Source organism: Mustela erminea, chromosome 6 (genome assembly GCF_009829155.1).
Source record: "Mustela erminea isolate mMusErm1 chromosome 6, mMusErm1.Pri, whole genome shotgun sequence".
Lineage (NCBI taxonomy): Eukaryota > Metazoa > Chordata > Mammalia > Carnivora > Mustelidae > Mustela > Mustela erminea.
The window spans coordinates 61,029,987-61,051,710 of NC_045619.1; the positions used below are offsets into that span (position 1 = coordinate 61,029,987).

The window sequence follows — 21,724 nt, forward strand, 5'->3', positions numbered from 1 at the left end:
AATCAACAGTCTAGGGGTGCCTGGGTGGCTCAGTTGGTTAAGCGTCTGCCTTCGGCTCAGGTCATGATCTCACGGTCCTGTGATCAAGTCCCACCTTGGGCTCTCTGCTCACTGAATAGTCTGCTTTTCCCTTTCTTTCTGCCCCTCCTTCTCACTTGTGTTCTCTCTCACTCAAATAAATAAATAAAATCTTAAAAGAAAATAAAAATAAAAAAGAATCAACAGTCACTCATGTTAGCCAAGATAGGAGAACATTTGGCATTTTTATTTTTGGACAATATTCATGTGTTCAGTCATGGTCAGAGTGGTCTTATCTAATGTTGTTCTGTGAAGCCAGTCATGTTCAACAGGACAGACACCATGGTCTAACTGCAAGTGTCAGGTCAGCTCCTAATGACAGGGCCTACCTGATAGTGCAATGTCAGTTCCTAGCTGTCATCCCGTCAGTTGTATGGAAACATACACCAAGGAACATGACCTAGTCTAAGAGATGGTGGATGGCTTCCTCCCAGGAACTGACATTTCAACTGAGAATTTAAAAGACACAAGGTCTTCTGTTGCCACAGCCCAGGGGTTCATTTAGCCCTTTCTTCTATTTCTTTGTATAAATCTTTCCACTTACCAAGCCTATTTTTTTCTGAAAGTGAATTATGCCTAGGTGGACCTGGGTGGCTCAATGGGTTAAGTGGCTGATCTTGATTTTGGATCAGATCACAGTCTCAGTGGGTCCTCAGATGGAGCTCCGCCTTGGGCTCCATCCTTAGAATGGAGTCTGCTTGAGATTCTCTCTCTCTCCCTTCTCTTCTGCCACTCCTCTCACCATGCTCTGTGTGCTCACTTTCTCTCTCCAAAATAAATAAATAAACAAAATCTTTCAAAAAAATCATGTTTAGACAGCACGAATCAAAGCTGGTCTCTCACATCATTCCCAACCTTCCCTAAAACGAGAAAATTCCCTGGCTGTGGAGTTTCTATGGTAGTTTCTATTGTAAGAAAATTAATAGTAGTAGTAGTAGTAGTGTGGTCATACTCGTAGTAGTCGTAGTACTAATACTCCAGTTCAATTCAAAAGGAAAGTAAATGCATACAAAAAATGGGACCAAAGATGTTAAAAGACATTATAAGATCACTGGGCAGGAAATAAAACGATCTAGTGTTTCCTTTCAAAAGTGCATTTCTGATGCAGAGTGGGATATCAAAAAATGAAAGATTTGTTCTTCAAAGTTAGTGAGCTGAATTTGGTTAGTACCTGAACAAAAGTGAGGGAAAAAATGTATATATCATTTTTTTTTTTTTTACCTCATTTCAAATCTTAATGGTATAAGAAATAGAAGTTTATCCTGCTGCAGAATTAGTGCACTTCTGCAAAAACTCACCTAATCAGAGTCTTTAAATCTCATGGAATTCCAGATCTTCTGAAGACTTTAGGAGTTTAAAAGGCTTAAGGCCTTGGGTCAATGGGCTGAACACCCCACCTGCTATTAGACTCTACAATGAATAATTTAAATAAGATCATTCTATTATCTGACAAAATAAAAGTATCCGTCTGAGAACTGGCTATGCCTCACCACTGGGAAGAGGGCACCACACCCTTAACCCTAGAACGGCCATGAGGGAGTATCTCATTGATGATATACTAGGACTTTTCTCACTGCTTATGACTTGGGTATTTGAATTCCAGTGGCATCTTTCTTTTAAATATGTGGTTCTGAGGGTAAACCATAGTAGTAAAATAAAGTAGCTGGGTTATTTTGTATTTTTCTGGCCATCAAGAGAGAATGCATTAGTAAAAGTAAACATCTCAAAGTCATTTTTGTTATTTTAGTCATAAGTTCAGGTTTAATTTGTTGAAATTAAATCTGAATTATGAGGATTCCCTAATTAGTCAAAAATTGTGCTGCATACTTTTGCCTCACTCCCATATAACAATGACAGAATAAGTATTAACATCCCTGGGGTTTTTCTGAAGAAGAGTTAATAAGGAACTATATTACTCTGCATAGGACACTGAGTAAATCAAAGTGCTGCTGATGGTGAGAAGCTCAGCATATAAAATAGCACAGGAATCTCATCTCTGACCAAAGACCATCTTCAAAGTACATTTAGCACAGATTCAAAAAATAGTGTGAATTCAGAGATCCAAGCACAAAAGTCGACAGAGTAGATTTCTTTTACAGATAGGGAGATTGAACAGTTTGACTGCAAATCAATTTCATAGGCACTCATAAAAATATCTGTGTAATTACAGGATACCAAACCCAATGCCCAGCATCTAAGAACTAGCAGGAGCAGGAGGCAGGGGCTAATCACTGTCTAGGATGTAAAAGGGCACAGAGCACCTGAGAATCTAATTCCAGTTCACTACAACATGCGGCAGTGGGTGTCTAGAAGTTAAAACACTCTTAAATTTTACAGTTCTTTTTACTGATAAATATTTGCCAACATATCTTGTATAATCAGACATATTTCAAGAGCTTGGAAGTTCTACTCATTTAAAATGACACAAGCTAGTTGAAGAGCAGCCTCAGCAGACAGCAGGGGAGCGGCGGGGTGGTGGGGTGTGCAGCAAAACTGGGCTACAAGAGGGCCACAGTGTCAGGACCCTCTGAACGGTTTTGCTTTCTTTTTCTCCACTGTTCTGTTTTGTCAGTTAAAGGGGAATTTGCTCAATATTTGTTTTTGTAAGTAATTCTTTTGCTTTATGTTTTTAAATAAAGAAAAAAGGTATAGACATTTGTTTTGGCTGTTTTATTAGGATGTATAGCTAACAATATGTCAGGGATTTTAGTTGCTATCTGACATACCACACATAAATAAACAGTGCAGCTGGCTCAAGGCTCTCGCCCATTTTGGAAAACAGAGGAACACGACGGTAGCCTGCAAAAGGAATCATATCCAATTAGGACAATAAAAATCAATCAGTAGTGTTCTCGATAGTGCTACTGAGACTCTATCTTTACTAAGCCTATGGAAAAACTATGACCACATTGTTATATTCCTCTTGCATATAAGAGAAAATATCTGAAGTTTCGATTCTACTTCTTACTGCCAAACACTAAGCACACAGATCACACTTCTCCTCCCTCAAAGTGCAGTGTGCTAAATTCACCACCACCCTTCTGCTGCAGGAAGACTCTGGTTCTGGGATACCGCTCAGATGGTGCTAGAGAAGTAAACACATTGAGACAAGGTAATTCGGGGCATTGTATAAATCACCTCCGCAAGCTGACGGCAACATTAAGTTGGCCCTGGAAAGAGTCAAGAAAGGATGATCTTGGGCTCCCGGGCCCTTATGGGCTGGAAGATGAGTCCCTGCTTTTCCCTTCTCTTTGATTCCCATGCTTTATTTCTCTGTGGTAGTCATGACTAGTCTTAATTGAAACAAAAGAGTGACGATCCATGTAAAGAAATGCTAAGACATGCCATATTTGTCTAATTTATCTTCCTAGCAATCCCAAACCACAATCCCACCTTCCACATGAGAACACATTTCTATTCTACCACTGAGAGAAAATATGTGTCAATGCATAAAAGTTCCTTTACCTCTGATTGTCATGGATAGAGCTATCTGATGTATCAATTTGTTTCTTTGGTAAATGCAAGTTCTAATGGTCAGCACAATCATTTTACTTTTCAGAATATTACCTTTGTTCATGCATAGAACTGGTAAAGTATATTGGCCAAGAAACTCATTTCCAGTTATTAGACCTTGACTTTCAACAACAAAACGTATCAGAGCCAATTCTGGCACCTGAATAATGAATGTGAATGTTTCATTCCATCTTGGACAAAAAGCTGAAATATAAAGGAAGATGTCATCAAAGAATCATAGACACTATGTCTAGGGAGTACTGCATGGTATCTGTTCTCTGAAATTTTTTTCTTTTCAACACTTACTAATATTAATGGTTTATGTTTTAGAGCACTTGAATTTTTCACACACCCATTGAGAAAGGAATATTGATGACAATAACAATAATTATTAGGTTTTTAGTATTGCTGGGCAATATGATAAGAGCTTTAAGTAGATAATCTCATTTCAACCTTACAATAACCCATCAGGGTTATTACTATTCATATTTACAGATGAGAAAATTGAGCCAGAAAGACGTTACGTAACTTCCTCAAGGTTTCACATACACAGCCAGTAAGTGACAGGGCAGGAATTCAAACAAATGGAGTCCAATTTCAGAGCGAAGCATTTCAACACTTGGCAATATGACTGCTGGGTTGGGGCATTTCCCTAACAAAGGAGTTAAATGCCGTCATTTTTCTATACCAGCTCCTATTATGGGATGAGCTCCGTAGATAGTTGTTGGCCTGAGAGCTAGGTGCTCCAAAGCCAGCCTTTGATCCTTCTTTTGAATAAGTGCTCATTTTAAAGTCCCAGGTGTTGAGTCATTTAGATCTTCAGCAAAATAATCATCCAAACAACAATGTCTTGCCAAATAAGAAATCCAAATTGTGTCAAAATATAACCCAAATCATCCAATACTTAAGCATAATTTAATGGAATCAAGAAATTCACCTCCAGATCAAATATATAGTCTACTTAGGTTCAGAGAAAAATAATATGTATCACTTTCATGTACAAAGGTAATGCTATCCTTGCTACGTAAGTAGGTTTTGTTCTTCAAGTTACTTTTCCAGAAGCATTAAAGAATTTGTGACTAATTATATTTTCTGTTTTCTGGGTGACTCTGTGGTCACAAGCACACATTCACCAGATAGTAATCCAGGATGAAGTCTATGCCCATGAAAATATTAAACCAATTGGCTCGCGCTGGTATAATGAATATATTACTTTGGCTTAAGAAAAGAATTAATTCCATGGAGTGCAAGGGCATATCTAAGAGTCAATTTTTTTATAGACACTTTAAAATGGGCACAAAATTCTTATACTGATTTGTCTTCCTCCTCTAACCCTACTTCCCTATAAACTCTCTCTCACACACACACACACATACACACACAAATCATACGTATCATTTAAGAAAGCCCTTTTAATGAAGAAGAAGAAGAAAGAAAGAGAGAGAGAGAAAGAAGGAAGGAAGGAAGGTAGAAAAAGAGAGGAAAGGAGTGAGAGAGGAAGGAAAGAGGGAGAGGAGGAGGACACCAGATCTGATGGTTACAAACACAGTTTTCTCTAGCGTGACCAAAGCTGAAAAATTACTTCCACACCTTATCCAAACGTGATCTTTTTCCTTCCAGACTCTCATTTCTCTTATTCTACCACAATTACTTTAGTAGCTAAGCCATCCTAGAATTCCCCCTTGTCCAGCTACCTAGACTTTTGTTCCTGCTAGTCTTCCTCATGTGCATCCTCCACTCCTTTTCTGATGCCATGGGCCTTCTTTGACTGGAATTCCTCACCCTCTGGCCATGAATCATATCCTGACTCTATTTTGTAATTCTCATCTCTCTTGCATACACTGCTTTCTACCCAATCTGCAGAAACAATCTCCCTAAAGCTCAACTATGTTAGTGCTATCTCCCTGTTTAAGAGTTTTAATTTTGTTCATTTTCTACAGAAAAGACATTACCCAACACCTTATCATGCCTTTCCCAATTTTCCATGACTATCCCCAACATAACTTTTTCATTTTACCTCACCCTGTATTCTACCCATATTAAACTTCTGTATTTTTCCCTAGCGTGTTTGGATTTAGTCTTCTCCAGGTTTTAGGGCTCATATTATTCCTTTTGCCTTCAATGTCTTCATTCTCAATCTCCGTAAAAAATTCTATTCATTCTCCAAGAACCATCTCCCAATTTGCCTGTTCCACTACAATTCTTTTACCTTCCTTGAAATACTAATGACTCTATCATACTAGTTTTATTGTAACTTATCTCCCATACCAAATTGAAAACTATCTTCAATAGAGTTGATTTGGACATACATAGTAATACATTAAGTACACAGAGATTTTAAGTTTCCTTGATACTGATGACCAGGCTTCTAATAACAGAGGCTCAGTATTGTTAGATAAAGTAAATTTAATTTCTGTAGGAATATTTCCGTAAGACTCAAGGATATAATCTAAATTCTAATGGGAACTAGAATCATATTATAATATGATTATATATCATATAATTATATAATATATATTATATATTATTATAATCATATTATAAGAATAAATAAATGGTCTGTGCATTTTGTCATGAAGATTCAAGTAGGGGGATGAAGAGAACAAGAGATAGGGTACTACAAGCTTCCTGACGTAAGCAGTTACCTTTTCATGACACTGCCATTGTAGTATGCCTTCAAATCCAAGGCTTGCCAAATAAGCCAATGAGTCATCACCAACATCCTTTCCTACAGATAACCTAGGATGAGGTAGCCAAAATTTCCCACATCTTTCTTCCATACCCTTTGCCCAAGGGAAACACTGGAGGAGTATTTGGGGTGTCAATACAAGGACAGATGGTGGGTATTATTAGAGATTATCACCGAAGGGGGAAAAAAAAAGAAAGAGTAGTACGACTGCACCTGTTTTTCCATTGGTGCCATTTAACCGGGCACATATTTGCAGACTCTGAACTGAAGCCCTCTACACTTTGGAAATAACCACACAAAGAAGATTCTAGACTCAGGAGTCAGTTCCAAGGTCTTCTCCAAGGTGACCCTGACTAAAGGTCAAACTAAAGGAATCTACACTTTAATGTCCTTAATGACTTCCACCTCAGCGAAGATGTGATGCTGTCAGTAGTGTATTACATAAAATATCACGGGATGCTGGAACTAAAAATCTTACCCAAGGCATTTCTTCCATTCCTACATTTCCCTTCTGGCAAAAATGACTGAATTATGAATCCAAATATAGTATGAGGAGGTTTCTATGGCATCCTTAGCCAGAGCCAAAAACCATAGACCTTTGATCTAAAATAATTCAAACAGTGAAATAAAAATGGGAAATATACTATATCAGAAAAATCATATGTTCTTTATTTTACACAAAGGCTAGAAGCTAAGTAGACTTGCAGCCATCAAAATGTCCCTTTAATTCAGCAATATAGGAAGAGACATAAAAAGGAGGTCAAAGTGAAAAAAAAGGTAGTAATTTTTCAGGTTAGATTAACTTTTGTATCTGTAATCTGAAAATACATCTAAACAATACATTGAATCATTATCAGATTGTTTTCGCTGTCTATAACACTTTGGTCATCTTAAACCTAATGCAAAGCCTTTGTCTTATGAATAATAAAGATGTCTCAAAATTCTATAAATAAATAAATTTTAAGCTTTCCAACAAGAAGCCTAGTAGAAGTTCAATAAAAATATATTAGGAGCTCACCATTTTTTTTAATTACACGAGTCTGCTGTCTCACATGATCATCTGGAACACCAAAAATTTCTAGAATCACTAGTGTGTTAGCTTTGTTAGATGATGAATTGTTACTGGGAGGTAACTGGATACCACTGATAAGCTGCACAAAAATATTTGAATGCAAAAATTTAATAGGATTTCAAACTGTGTAATCATGTAATTTCAAAATAAAATATATATACCAAAAAAATGACAGACTCTCAGTTCCCACAAAAAAATTAAAAATGGAATATAATGCACATTTTAAACCTTAACTCTTATCCTCAAGGTGAATACTAGGAATATGTCTACATTATTCCATTTTACCAGTATATAATTATAGTAAAATTCACATTGAGTTTTATAGTTCAACATATTTTTTTATTCTTAAAGTCTTTATTATAGTTGTCATAAGGCATTGCTTAAAAGTATTATTATAATCATAGTCTACTGTAATTCAGGCTGAATTACTCTGTTAACATGAACTATGTTGAAATTCATACTACATGTAAATAGTAAAAAAATAGAAATAATAGTAATACTACTTCTAAAATATAAGAAAGAAACACTGCATAATTTCCTATGACAGCACTTTTTGATAGTATAATTTACATTTGGTTAATTTATGATAAAAATTTATATTACCTATTATTATCAATATTATCATAAGTAATGTGAATCTGACAAAATCAATGATTTCATACATATATTAGGGACTGGGTATCAGAGAAACACTTAAAGTAATTAACAATAGTTTTAACCTTGTATTGTCAAACTTAGCTGTTGAAGCTAAGTTTTGTCTTTAAGAGACAAAGTCTAAATGAAAAACACTATTTCAAGTGTGCTGATTTGTAAAACATAATGATATAAAAATTGAGGCATAATTTCAATTTCTGAAGATTATAATAAAGAGGAACAAAATAAATAATTGTTTGGAAAAAAAGAAAGAAAAGAAAGGAAGAGGAAAAAAAGAAACAGAAGGAACAGAGGAAAAAAAAAAAAGAAAAAGTGTCAGTGTATTTTTCCTTTCCTATATCCACATATTATAACATTAGCTGGAAACCAGAGTGACTGTGCAAATATTTAACAACAACTATAGAATGGGCATTGATCAATCAGCCTAATTAGACATCGAGGAAGTTAGAACATTGGCCATAATCAATAAGTACACTGATACCAGAGCTTCCCAGGTGAGTATCTCCTCCGCAGGTAATAGACCCTTACCAATACGGAGAAGGTTTGGCTTTGGTGCAACTCGTGTCAAAAAAAAAAAAAAAAAAATTTGTCTGACTAAAAAATAATAACAATTGAATATGAAACCTGAAAAAAAAATTAGAGGTTATTATTCAAATACTTTTTATACTCTGATTCATAGAGCCCTTCCAGGGGCCACCACAGAGATAGATGTCAAAAAGAAAACCCCTGGGACACCTGGGTTGCTCAGTGGGTGGAAGCCTTTGCCTTCGGCTTGGGTCATGATCCCAGAGTCCTGGGATGGAGCCCCACCTCAGGCACCTTGCTCAGCGGGGACCCTGCTTCCCCCCATCTCTCTGCCTGCCTCTCTGCCTACTTGTGATCTCTGTCTGTCCAATAAATGAATGAAATCTTTAAAAAAAAAAAAAAAGAAAGAAAGAAAGAAAAGAAAAAGAAAACCCTTGATGGTCAACTAGAGCACCTCTGGTTTCATCTATTGGCCTTATGCATAAAATTTTTGAACTTAGAAAATGGTTGCATCACTTTTATAAGTTTGAAAATGATTGACCTAATCCAAAACTCTCAATTTGTAGATGAGGGAGATTAAATCAGAAATGTTGAAATGTCTTCATCAAGGACATAAAGCTAATGACAAAACAAGATTTCCTGATTTCCAAAGCATGTCTTCAACAATTTGTACAAGTTGTAATAAAAGCTCTCCAGAATGATCAAACCAAGAGAGAAGGACCCACATGGATATTTATGGCAGCGGTTTCTCAGGAAAATCATTAATCCTGCCTATTTTATATCATGTCACTTACATCCCTCTATGAGACCCTTCAGAAACAAAGAGGTGGCATTTGTAAGCATCTTCCATCTTTGCTTTCTCAATAAAAGAGCACATCCATTCTCTTTACTATTCTCAAATTGAAAAAGAAATAATTCAACTAACTGACATACATTGAGCATATACTTTGTGTCAGGCACTGTGGAGAAGACTTGAACAAATATGGTCCTTATCCTTCCAGAACTTTCAGACAAGAGAGGAAGACAAGCACAAGTAAATAAACAATTACAGGCATACTCCATGTTATTGAGTTTTGTTTTCTTCTATTTTGCAGATATTGCAGTTTTTTACAAACTGAAGGTTTGTGGCAATTCTGCAATGAACAAGTCTATGGGCACCATTTTTCCAACAGCTGTGGTTCCTTCATGTTCCTCTGTCACATTTTGGTAATTCTCACACTATTTCAGATTTTGTCATTATTCTTATAGTTCTTATGGGGATCTGTGATCAGTGATCTTTGATGTTACTATTGTAATTATTTTGGGGGTGCCACCAAGCATGTCCATGTCAGACAGCAAACTAATACATGTGTGTGTTCTGACGGCAGATGGGGCAGAAACAGCAAGAGAACTACAGTCAGAGTGGAGCCTGAAGATGTGACTGAATTATTCAAATCTCATGATCAAACTTGAACGGATGAGGAGTTATTGCTGATGGATATGAACAAAGAAAGCAGTTTCTTGAGCTGGAATCTACTCCTGGTGAAGATGCTGTGACAATTTTTGAAGTGACAACAAAGGACTTAGAAGACTACATCAATGTAGTTGACCAAACGATACCACAGCCACCCCGACCCTGAGCAAGCGCCCCCGTCCTCAATCAGCAGCCATCCACATCCAGACAATACCCTCCACCAGCCAAAAGACTGACCCCCTGAAAGCTCAGACGATGGTTAGCATTTTTTAGTGACAAAGTATTAATTAAGGTATGTACATTATTTTTTTTTAGACATAATACCATTACACACTTAATAGATTATAGTATAAACATAACTTTCATATGCTCTGGGGAACGAAAGAGTTCATTTGACTTGCTTTATTGTGATATTCACTTTCTTGTGGTGGTCTGGAACCAGACCTGCAATATCTCTGATGGAGGCCTGTGTAATAGAGTGGCGTATTGCATGTGTACGCACCTATAGGGGGTATGAAAAAACAAAACTACAAAAAGAAGCCTAACTAATTCAGTGTAGGGGAAAAAAAAAATCCCAAAAAGAAGTGACCCTTAAGTCTTGAAAAATGGGTCTGAATCAACAGGCAGGTGAGGGATGGAAGAATGACCCAGTCAAAGGAAAAAGCGTATGTAATGCATGGAGTTGTCATATGGTTATAGAGTAAGTGTAAGACTAGAAGTCGTGAGAGATGGGCCTGGAGAATTAGGCTAAGCCCTGACTAAGCAAGCAAGCAGGACGCCCAAAGAAACGTTAAGTAGGTATGATGAGATTAGCACTGGAGCACGTCATCTCTGGACAACTTGTGGAAGATAATCAGCAGGACTGAGACAGGCTATGTGAAAAACCCTTAAGACTTATAATGTGTTGGAATAATGTGATGCCAAGTAACAAATTCCTTAAAGGGGCGGGGGGTGGAGAGTGGCAGATGGCATCAGACCAAGGGATTGGATAAGGAAGACTTCTCAAATCAATAAAATTTAGAGATGGGACACAGGAAGTGACAGATGTGGAAGAGAGGAATGATTCCCAATGTTTTAGCTTGCGTTAATTGACGCAATGAATTCAATGGAGTTCAATGACATTTAAAGAAAGTAAGACTGGATTAGGAAGGGATGTTCAGCCTTTAATATGATAAGGTTGACAGAGCAAGGATTAAACAGGTAAGGATGTTAAGTAGAATATTTAAAGTATGTCTTTACATTCCAGAAATGAAGTCAGATTAAAGATTTGAGTATTGTTGGCAGTTAAAACCATAAATGTATATAAAAGGACAAAGGATAATATTTAGTTTGAGATGAGGATTAAGAAAAAGCCTTGGTCTAACAGACACATGAAAAAAATGCTCCATATCACTCAGTATCAGGGGAGTAGAAATCAAAACCACAATGAGATATCACCTCATACTGATCAGAATGGCTGAGATTAACAAGACAGGAAACAAGAGTTGTTGGCAAGGGTGTAGAGAAAGGGGAACCCTCTTAATCTGTTGGTGGGAATGCAACCTGGTGCAGCCACTCTGGAAAACAGTATGGAGGTTCCTCAAAAAGTTAAAAATAGAGCTACCCTATGACCCAGCAATTGCACTACTGGGTATTTATCCAAAGGATACAAAAATAATGATTTGAAGGGATACATGCACCCCAATGTTTATAGCAGACAAATAACATATAATTTCATTCATGTGAAATTTAAGAAGCAAAACAGATGAACATAGGGGAAGGGAAGGAAACATAAAATAAGATAAAAACAGAGAGGGTGGCAAACCTTAAGGACTCAACTCTGGGAGACAGGGCTGTTGGAGGGGAGGGAAGTGGAGGCTGGGGTCACTGGGTGATGGGCAGTAAGGAGGGCATGAGATGTGATGAGCCTCGGGTGTTATATGCAACTGATGAATCACTAAATTCTACCCCTGAAAATAGTAATATGCTATATGTTAACTAAACTGAATTTAAGTTAAAAATTTTAAAAAAAGAAAAAGCCTTAACAATACAAATACGTCAGAGGTAGGTAGAGTAAAGGAACCCACAAATCTGAGAGGGAAAGAATCACTTAGGAGGAAGAAAAAGAGAGAGAGAAAGGGAAACCCAGATGCACAGCAAGGAGATTTGTGAGAAGGAGGAGAGGACCATACAAAGTTACTGATTTCATCCCTTTTTCTCACTGAAACAGCAACTACAACACTACATTTGGTGTTGTAAAACACAGCCTTTTGCATTTTTTCATTCACACAAAAAGGCAACAGGAAGACACTGGTTCAGATGTGGCAAGATGTTGAAATACCACCTACCTCACTATAGTGGCTGAAGAGATCAACAGAAATGTAAAGGCACTAAAAGAAGTCAATGGAACTTAAAATATTAATGTATACTTTCTAGCTTATATCATAACCAAAAAGTAAAAGAAAAAGTTACTAACCTTTTAAATGTTTGTATTAAAAAAATTCAAAAAGAGGGTGCCTTGATGTCTCAGTCAGTTAAGCATCTGCCTAACTCGGGTCATGATCCCAGGGTCCTGAGATCAAGTCCCACATGAGGTTCTCTGCTCAGTGGGGAACCTGTTTCTCCCTCTGTAATCTCTCTCTCTCCCTCTTAAAGAAATAATTTAAAAATTAAAAAAAAAAAAAAGAATGTCGAAGCTATGATAATATTTGCAAAGCAAACTTAATGGAGAATATTTTGCTGGATCCTAGAAAGAGTATCAACTAATGGGTTGGGGGCTGCATCCAGTGCTGGAGGCTATTTCTACCCTATATGCCCCTACTTTTAGAGTCACAAGATCCAGGGCTCAGTCAGTTAAGCAGCTCACTCTTGATTTTGGCTCAGGTCACAATCTCAGTTTTGTGGGATCCAGCCCTGAGATAGCCTCTGTGCTCAGCATGGAGTGTCCTTGTCCCTCTCCACCACCCTCTTCCTTGCACTCTATATCTCTCTCAAACAAATAAAATCTTTAAAAAAAAAAAAATTAGGGGCACCTGGGTGGCTCAATGGGTTAAAGCTTCTGCCTTTGGCTCAGGTCATGATTTCAGAGTCCTGGGATTGAGCCCTACATCGGGCTCTCTGCTCAGCAGGGAGCCTGCTTCCTCCTCTCTCTCTCGGGCTGCCTCTCTGCCTCAGAGATCTATGATCACTGTCTGTCAAATAAATAAATAAAATCTTTTTTAAAAAATTAGAAAAATCCCTAACAACCAAGCAAAAAGTCGATACCGTCTTCCCTGGTACTATTTCCCACAGTGGCCAGGATCATTTCTGTCTCATTCAACTTTGCTCTACTCTCTTTACACATTAATCTCTCGAAAACAGCAACATCTCTTAAATCTCCTTTCTCAACTGGGACAAAAAGGCTAGGGCCAGAAGTGGATGAAAGTGGTCCCCCAAGTCCCGTGCCATTAAGACACGAGAGGAAGGAGCCTAGAGAGGAAGGCTTCTGAAGGCCATGCTGTCTGGGTTGGAGCATCTGGGGCACCAGAGCAGGTAAGCCCCCACCAGACAGCACAGCCAGCAGCATTCCCTTCAATCAGAACTGCAGACCCAAAAATCCTCACCAGGGACAGCAATCCAAGTACCGAAATTCCAGAACAGAATCTGAAATGGTTCATATGGTTCTAGGAGCAACGAGCTAAACCAAGAGATGGACCAAAAAGCCCTACCCACCCAATTTGTTGCAAACCACAGGTGCAGATACAATCTAAAATAGAATTGCTTGTAACTAAGAGGAGAGAAAAAGCTAAGGGTCTTTCAGGAGATACAGGGATATTTAAAAGAAAAGGAAATAAATATAGCACTTGGGCTATAGAAGAATAAGAAAGTTTTCAAAAAGTCTATACTATTGGAAACAATAAATTTTAGACAACTACCTTTGCTCCCAATAAAACCACATAGGATTTAAGAAGTAGGGGTGGGGTGGTGGGGAAGGAGCTGGTAAGGAAGCAGAATGAGGTAAATAAAAATTGGAAGAAAGAAACTGGTAATGCAGGAGAAAAATCCACATCTACATTAGAATCAGTAAAGAATAAAATCAAATATGGAGGAAAACCAAAGGCAGAAAAAAGAGTGATAGAGTTGACAGGAATTAGTAAATACGCAGGCAGATACTCAAGAAAAGCATATGGATGACTTTTGGTTTCTAAATACTAATCAAAAAATATTCAGAGACTAGGGGCAAAAATCTGGAGCTGTGAAAGTCTAATTCTAGAGATTAACGAAAAAGCAAAGAGCTCCTAAATAAAGTCGCATATCCACAGAGTAACTAGTGGGCTGAACTCAAGACTTCTCTATTACAATATTAAATGCCTAAAGACAATGGAATACATAGACTTTGGAGAGGAGAAGCTTTCAGCCTCAGTATTTCTATTCACAAGCAGGTAATCATTCATGCAAAAAGCCAATAGAAAGATTTTTCAGATATGGAGAGATACTGAAATACCACCCACCTATAATATTGAAAAAGATGAACAGAAATTTAAAGGATATTAAAGGAAATCAGTGGAACTCAAAATATTAGTGCAGACTCTATAGCTTATATAATAACAAAAAAAAAGTGGGGGGGAGAAAAAAGTTTTTCATCTTACCCTTATTGTAAGTGTAACTGGATCAGTGTCTCTTGGTGTTTCGTTTGGATCAAACTGTGTTTCAATATCTCTTAGGAAATGTGGTTTCAAAATATATCCAGAACCACCGTTATCCAAAAATTTCCCAATTTGAAGATCCATAGGCAGACCAGGGGTCTGGAAATTTAAGGCCACTGTCAGAAAAAAAGTATTTTGATATTCTCAGGAAAGAAAGGGTACAACTAAAGAAGTACAGTTCGAAGATTTACTAAAACCGAATTAATGGCTTTTATATATCCAAACATTTTAAGAACAAGCATCATTAGCCAAATAATTCCAGACTTTTAAACATGTCTTCCTCCCATGTATATACTAATGTATGAAGGTGAGTTTTAATTTTTAAATTATTTTATAGCTTTGAGTTAAAATCAAAATGATACACAGTAGAGATTACAGAATAGCAATGTGTAGGTCAGATGACATTCAGGAAGTATGAGAATAGAGAAAATCAGTACACTTCATGATGGAAGAAAAGACACCAAGTATATTCTAAATTTTCAGGTCCAAAGAGATACTGTTACCACTTGAAGAGAAAGTGACAAAGAAGCAGAACAATAATTGCTATTAAAATACAGAAGTCCTTCCTTAGAGGTTGGTAAATAGCCACTATAGGCAGAACCATCCTCCACTCCCCCCAAATCCCCCTCACCCACCAAACCTAACCCGACTCTCCACCTCCCTCCATAAACCTATGGGCCTTGCCACAATCCAGGAGCAGAGGGGTTCACACGGGTGCCTTCTGACTGGTGAGTGCCCCTGCTAGAACAGCTCATCAATTTGGAATAGGGAGAGTCTGGTAAAGACAAATAACAGAGCTATGTAATCTCATTTACTTTTCAATACTGTGAATGCGGAAGCTGGTGTAAAGTATAAAAAGGTAGAGGTCCCTTGATTTAAAGAGGCCCTTAGCAAATCTTTCAAGCAAAGGATTTGATATTCACTGTCCTCTTACATCCATTTTGATGTCTTTTTTCCCCCTTCCTACACTTCTTTTATGCCAACTTTTCATGAACTTAACCTCCGTGCCCCTAACCCTCACTTAGAGTTACCCTCTCTGACCCATTTAGGAATAACTTCTGCTCTTGAAACCAGTGATTCATCATTATCGCCTGATCCCAAAACACCCAGGGCCAAAAAAACGTACTTGGGAAGCTCTTCATAAATCTTTCATTAATTCACGAAATGAACTTATTTTATCTTATTTTTCCAGAAACTCAATATTCTATAGAACATACCCATTTGACAACCTATATTCCAAAATTCTTGAGGATTAAAATTAGAGGAGTCTGCTCTCATTGCTTTGGGATAAATTCTGGTAATGAACATCCTGGTGTGAAGAATAAACTCGTGGGCTAAAAAATATATATATTAGAACATTGTGAAAGATTTCAAATAAATAAACTGCTATGCTTCTATATATTATATAATTTTACAATTGTTTCAGTACCTTTGATATATATGTTTTAGCAAAAATATTTGCAATTCATGGACATCAAAATAAATCCATGTTTTTGTTTGACAGCGTAATTCATGGTTATTGAAAAGTTAATGTTTTTTTTATTACACCATTTTATGTATACTAATCATTCACTTAAGGACAAATGATTAAATAATATATTTGCTTTTTAAATCCAAATTAATCTCACTTTAACATAAGAATATATAAAATTCCCAAATAAAATGGATCCATTTTTTTTAAAAGATTTTTTAAATTTATTTGATAGAGAGGGACACAGCGAGAGAGGGAACACAGCAGAGGGAGAGGGAGAAGCAGGCTTCCCACCAAGCAGGGAGCCCGAAGCGGGGCTTGATCCCAGTACTGAGGGATCATGACCTGAGCCAAAGGCAGATGCTTAACAACTGAGTCACCCAGGCACCCCTGCATCCATATTTTAAAACAAGTTGTAAATTTTTGCCTTTTTTTTTTTTGCTTTGGTTTTAACATTAGGGCAGAATCACATGTAAGCCATATAAAGACATATAATGCCATCCAAATGAACCCAGTTGAAGAGCCAACAGATTCTCAGGGTTGAAAGGAATGTTAAAGTTATTCAGTTCAGCTCCCAACCCTAACCACCAAAGCATCTTCCTCCCAAACTGAAAAAAACAGAGATTGAAGAAATCTTCAGTTGAAGATTTCTTCAATCTCTGTTTTCCTCTCTCCATTGAAAGAGAACCTGCTTCCTCCCAGTACAGCAGTCCCCCGACTTCTCCATGGTTTTGCTTCCAGTGGTCTCGGTTACCTACAGTCAGGCAGGGTCCAAAGCAGATGATCCCACTTCTGACAAATCACCAGACGTTTGCTAGCACCCTAACAATGCATCACAATGCATGTATCATTCACCTTATCTCATCTCATCACATCACCTAGGCATTTTATCATCTCACCTCATCACACGAAGGCTGAGTACAGTACAATAAGATATTTTGAGAGAGACCACATTCACTTAAATTTTATTACAGCATATTATTATAATTGTTCTATTTCATTATTAGTTATTGTTGACAATTTCTGTGCCTAACTTGTAAATTCAACTTTATCATAGATATATGTGTATATTAAAAAACATGTTATATATAGGGTTCAATACTCCACAGGGTTAGGCATCCACTAGGGGTCTTGGAATGTATTTCCCATGATAGGGGAGAACTATGGTAGTTCTGGTTATTTTCAAGTGTTTTCCTTACCAAGATAAGGTCTATACTTATAATATGCACACACAGTTATAGTCCATTTGTTTCTCTATTTTCTTATGTTTCTACTTACCTATTTTTATAAGTTTCTATTTATATATGTTCCATTTAAATCACTTGAGATTCAAAACTCTTTGTACCCTTTACCATTGGACACCCTTCAAATTTTTGAACTAGATTTCATGTTTCCCCAAGGCTTTTATTCTATCACCAAACAGATCCTGTTCCCACAACTACTCCTGCTAATATGGTGACCAGGCCATGGTTATTGCCCATGGCCCACTACATTTGCTGGTCAAACTGGAATAGAATCAATGCCACCCTCATTCCACATACTATTCTTTAGGAAGCACTGTCAAGTAAAAAATTATAATTACTGAGGTTAATAATTATAATTAATTTCATCAGCTCTCAATTTTAGAAGCTATACACTCCTGAGAGAAAGTTTATTTTGAAGCTACTCATGTATAAAGGCACCATGTGTGTCCAACTATAATGATCCCTCATCCTGCCTAAGCAGGATATTTATCTTTTGGTGAGATGGGTACTCTTCTGGATCTTAATTTTTCCTATCTACAAAGTGATAAACACAATAAACACAAATGATTATCTTAACATAACATGATCTTGTTACTTCTGAAGTTGACCTTTAGAAATTAAACATGCTATGTTATTATAAATGTAATGTATGGGGGTGCCTGGGTGGCTCAGTGGGTTAAAGCCTCTGCCTTTGGCTGAGGTAATGCTCCCAGGGTCCTGGGATCGAGCCCCGTATCGTGCTCTCTGCTCAGCAGGGAGCCTGCTTCCTCCCCTCTCTCTGTCAAATAAATAAATAAAATCTTTAAAATAAATAAATAAATAAATGTAATGTATGTTCATTTTAGATAAATGAGAAAAGCAAATTAGAAAAAATACGAACTAAAACTATGTATAATCTTGTCACTTAATTAATAACCAGTAACCTCTTAGTATATATCTTTTCACTCTATTTTCATAGATATAATCGTATTTTTAATTGAATCATATTGTTTGTTCCCTTTTATAAACTTCTACTTTTTCACTTAAAAATAACATAAAAAAATCATTCCATTTCAATAATATTTACCTACTACATTATTTTTAAATAATTGAAAAGTATCCATGCAAATAAAAAGTTGTTTCTTATTTTATGTATTAAAAAATTAGTGACATTTAAGTTTTTAATAATGATGGACATTCTGGGTGCCTGGGTGGCTCAGTCAGTTAAGCAGCTGCCTTCAGCTCATGTCATGATCCCAGGATCCTGGGATTGAAGTCCTGTGTTGGTCTCCCTGTTCCTCAAGGAATCTGCTTCTCCCTCTGGCCCTCCCCTCCCCCGTTCTTTCTCTCTCTCTCCCCCACATAAATAAAATCTTTAAAAATATTTTTTTAAATGATGGACATTCTTAGAGTACACCTTCACCCACATCATTATTTAGTGTTGAATTTTGGTGCAAGAAAAATGCTGTATAATCTTTCCAAAGAAATGGCGATGCTACACCTTATGACTCTACTCAGAACTGCCAGTGCCTTTTCAATTTTTGAGCAAGTGTCTAACACAATGAGATTGAGAGAATTATAACAACTTTTGCTGTGCCCAGAGGGCGTGGCCCCTTGAAAAACAACAAAAACTATCCACAAACTTGAAAGAATAGAGACTAGCAAAGTAAGTCATTCAAATTCAAACTGGTTGGCAATACTAACAGTAAGAAATATATCTTATATCACACCCAACACACAACACACACACATAATTGTTTCATAAAAGAATACTCTTATTGCATCTCTACTCTATTATTCTATTCTATTCCATTCTATTCTACTCTATTATTTCAATGGTGGTTCAGACTTACTGAATTGATTTTTGGTCATAATCTATAGCTTAAATAACAAACAAGAAGGCCCTAAAATATCCAGAGGTCAGTTTGAAGAGATGAGATGAAGTGTATACCTCAAAACCCATGGGCACCAGTGACCAGCCCAGAAGAGGTTAACCAACAAATATATCAGAATCCACGTTTCCAAATAGCCAACAGCTGTTTTGAGTCTGTTGCAGATGCTGCTTTCCCTGTTGTGGTGGTTCTACACAGGATAGTAGATCGCATTTTTTAAGAAGGATTTGGAGAGTCACGTGGCTGCTGAGTTAACTGTCCATTCCTTTCTAAGTTGAGGTTATCCCCCACCATACACATCTGAGAAAAGGGTAGAGTCTGTTCCCATTCCCTATCCAAGGCCTTGTTGCATCTTTGGCTCTAGCAAACAGAATGGAATTCTCAGGTTCAGAATCAAGTTCAGAATCAGAAGACAGTAGAAAGAAGATGCAGAGACCAATGGTCCCATTGAAGATGTGCGGGGACAGTGTGTAGTCTGTACAACCATCTGGCAGCCTGGCCTGGATGCCATGTCCTTCTTCTCCCTCATCTTGGACATACAGCCTCTAGGTCTATTTAATTGTCTACCTTACATACCTGCTGAGTTTATATAGTTCACCATGGCTCCCTCTACCATGAGCTTCCTCATCTCTTTACTACAGGGAGTCTCCTCTTTACATTGCTATCAAAGTCATCCTTCAGAAACACAGAAGGGATGGTGTGACTCCCAAGATTTCAATCCTGTATGCCTTTGATTCTAGGACAAAGTTCACATTTCTTGTGATTTCGCTCTGCCTAACTCTGCAACCTTGTCACTCACCACTCTCCTTTCCAAATAGCTCACCAGGGCCCAGCCCACAAAAGTCTCCACACTGGACATCCTCAATCAAAATTTCATGATGTAAAAAAGTTAATTAAACAAGTTCTGTGAAATCACTTATTGTGACCTGGGGCATATAGCCTTTTATTTAAGTACGTTGAAATTTCATGAGAATATAGTTTTCATAAATGTCATTGACCAATCTTGACACCTTAGCAGTGAATAAGAGTAGTTTAAGTATTGCATCCATTTGAATCATAAGAATTTACCTTTCAACTTTAAAAGTTTTCTGGCTTCTGACTCCCCAATAGAATTACTTTCATTAAATTGCTGATAGAGTCTTGAATATTGAAAGCTTCTAAACTTCTCAGCTTTGGTATAAATGACAAGATCAGATAGGGCCATAGCCACTTTTACCTTTGTGGTATAAAAATAAAATGCAGTAATTTCATATTTTTGTAATAAATCATTTGAAAAACTCCTTTTCCAATAAAGAAAATATGTTTTCAGATCAATTATGAGTCTTTTCATAAGATTATCTCCCCAGAAACTAGTTGGAATGCATCAATGTAATTATTTTTCCTGATGGTAGTATTTAATGCTAACATGAGACAGCATACATCTAAAATCCCAACTAATATAGTAAGTATTAAAGATGACAATTACGACTATTTCCTTTTTCCCAAAAAAGGAAAATTCCCATGAATTTTATAACTCGAAGATATTTAGTCATGAGTAAGTGTATGTCCAGTGTGATCTAACATTTGGGAATGACTTCTGCTGTATGGTACACCTTTGTTCTTATACATGCCAGCATCTAGTTCCCCTACATTTCTGCTAGCTCCTTCTCAAGTTTTGTTTTGGGAAAACATTCCTTGCTCAAGCTCAGTCCATGGGCTTAAGTGCTGATAATTTGGCTCAGACCTGGCTAATCAGAGCTTTGCATTTCCTTAGCAATAGCAGTTGACTCTGGGCTGTGACCATAACTAGATTCTAGTTAATGCACAAAAACATTTGCTTGGTCATCTGAGAGATAAAAAGGTCTTCCACTGGATTTGAATCTGAAAGCATACAAAGTTAAAGCTTTGCAAAGTCTTGTACCAATGTAGAGCAAGTGAAGTTGGAGAAAAAAGCTCTGTGGACTTTGCTTGAGACATATGCCATGTTATTCCCAAAATCTGAACCCCTTTCCCTGAACTTTTCATTGATGGGGCCAATTAACTAATTCACATTTTATTTAAACGAGCTGAATTAGTTTAATGTCACTTGTAACTCAAGATACCTTCTTTCATCGCGCTAATTTGTATAATACTACATATTATAACAGTGATTTTCTTATCTCTGACACTATGGTCTCCTTGAGGGGAGAAATATCATGTTGGTTTTATTTTGTACATTGCACAATGCCTAGTACATAAAAATTCCTAAGACTGAACCATTGAGAAAACATTAAACACAGCCAGGAGCGCCTGGGTGGCTCAGTTGATTAGGTGTCTGACTCTTGATTTCAGCTCAGGTCATGATCTCATGGGTCATGGGATCGAGTGCCTGTCGGGCTCCACGCACGCTCAGCAGGGATTCTGCGGGAGAGTCTCTCCCTCCCTCTCCCTCTGCCTCTTCCCCTACTTGTGGCCCACTCTCTCTTTCTTTCAAATTAATAAATAAATCTTTAAAAAAAAAAAAAAACAGGA

General features: G+C 37.2%; 1 protein-coding gene across 7 annotated transcripts in view; it reads right to left on the minus strand.

The window, feature by feature from the left end:
- Nucleotides 1-2,743: 2,743 nt before the first annotated feature.
- Nucleotides 2,744-21,724, minus strand: part of PLCZ1 (phospholipase C zeta 1) — a 48,151-nt gene continuing 29,170 nt past the window's right edge. For all 7 annotated transcript variants that reach the window (XM_032347462.1, XM_032347460.1, XM_032347461.1 and 4 more), the window contains 6 exons: nucleotides 20,303-20,450; nucleotides 15,866-15,982; nucleotides 14,592-14,764; nucleotides 7,299-7,431; nucleotides 3,646-3,795; nucleotides 2,744-2,877 (listed from right to left, as the gene is read on the minus strand). In XM_032347462.1, the coding sequence (XP_032203353.1) occupies nucleotides 2,792-2,877; nucleotides 3,646-3,795; nucleotides 7,299-7,431; nucleotides 14,592-14,764; nucleotides 15,866-15,982; nucleotides 20,303-20,450 (807 nt within the window). In that variant the 3' untranslated portion in view covers nucleotides 2,744-2,791. The remainder of the gene's footprint in view (nucleotides 2,878-3,645; nucleotides 3,796-7,298; nucleotides 7,432-14,591; nucleotides 14,765-15,865; nucleotides 15,983-20,302; nucleotides 20,451-21,724) is intronic.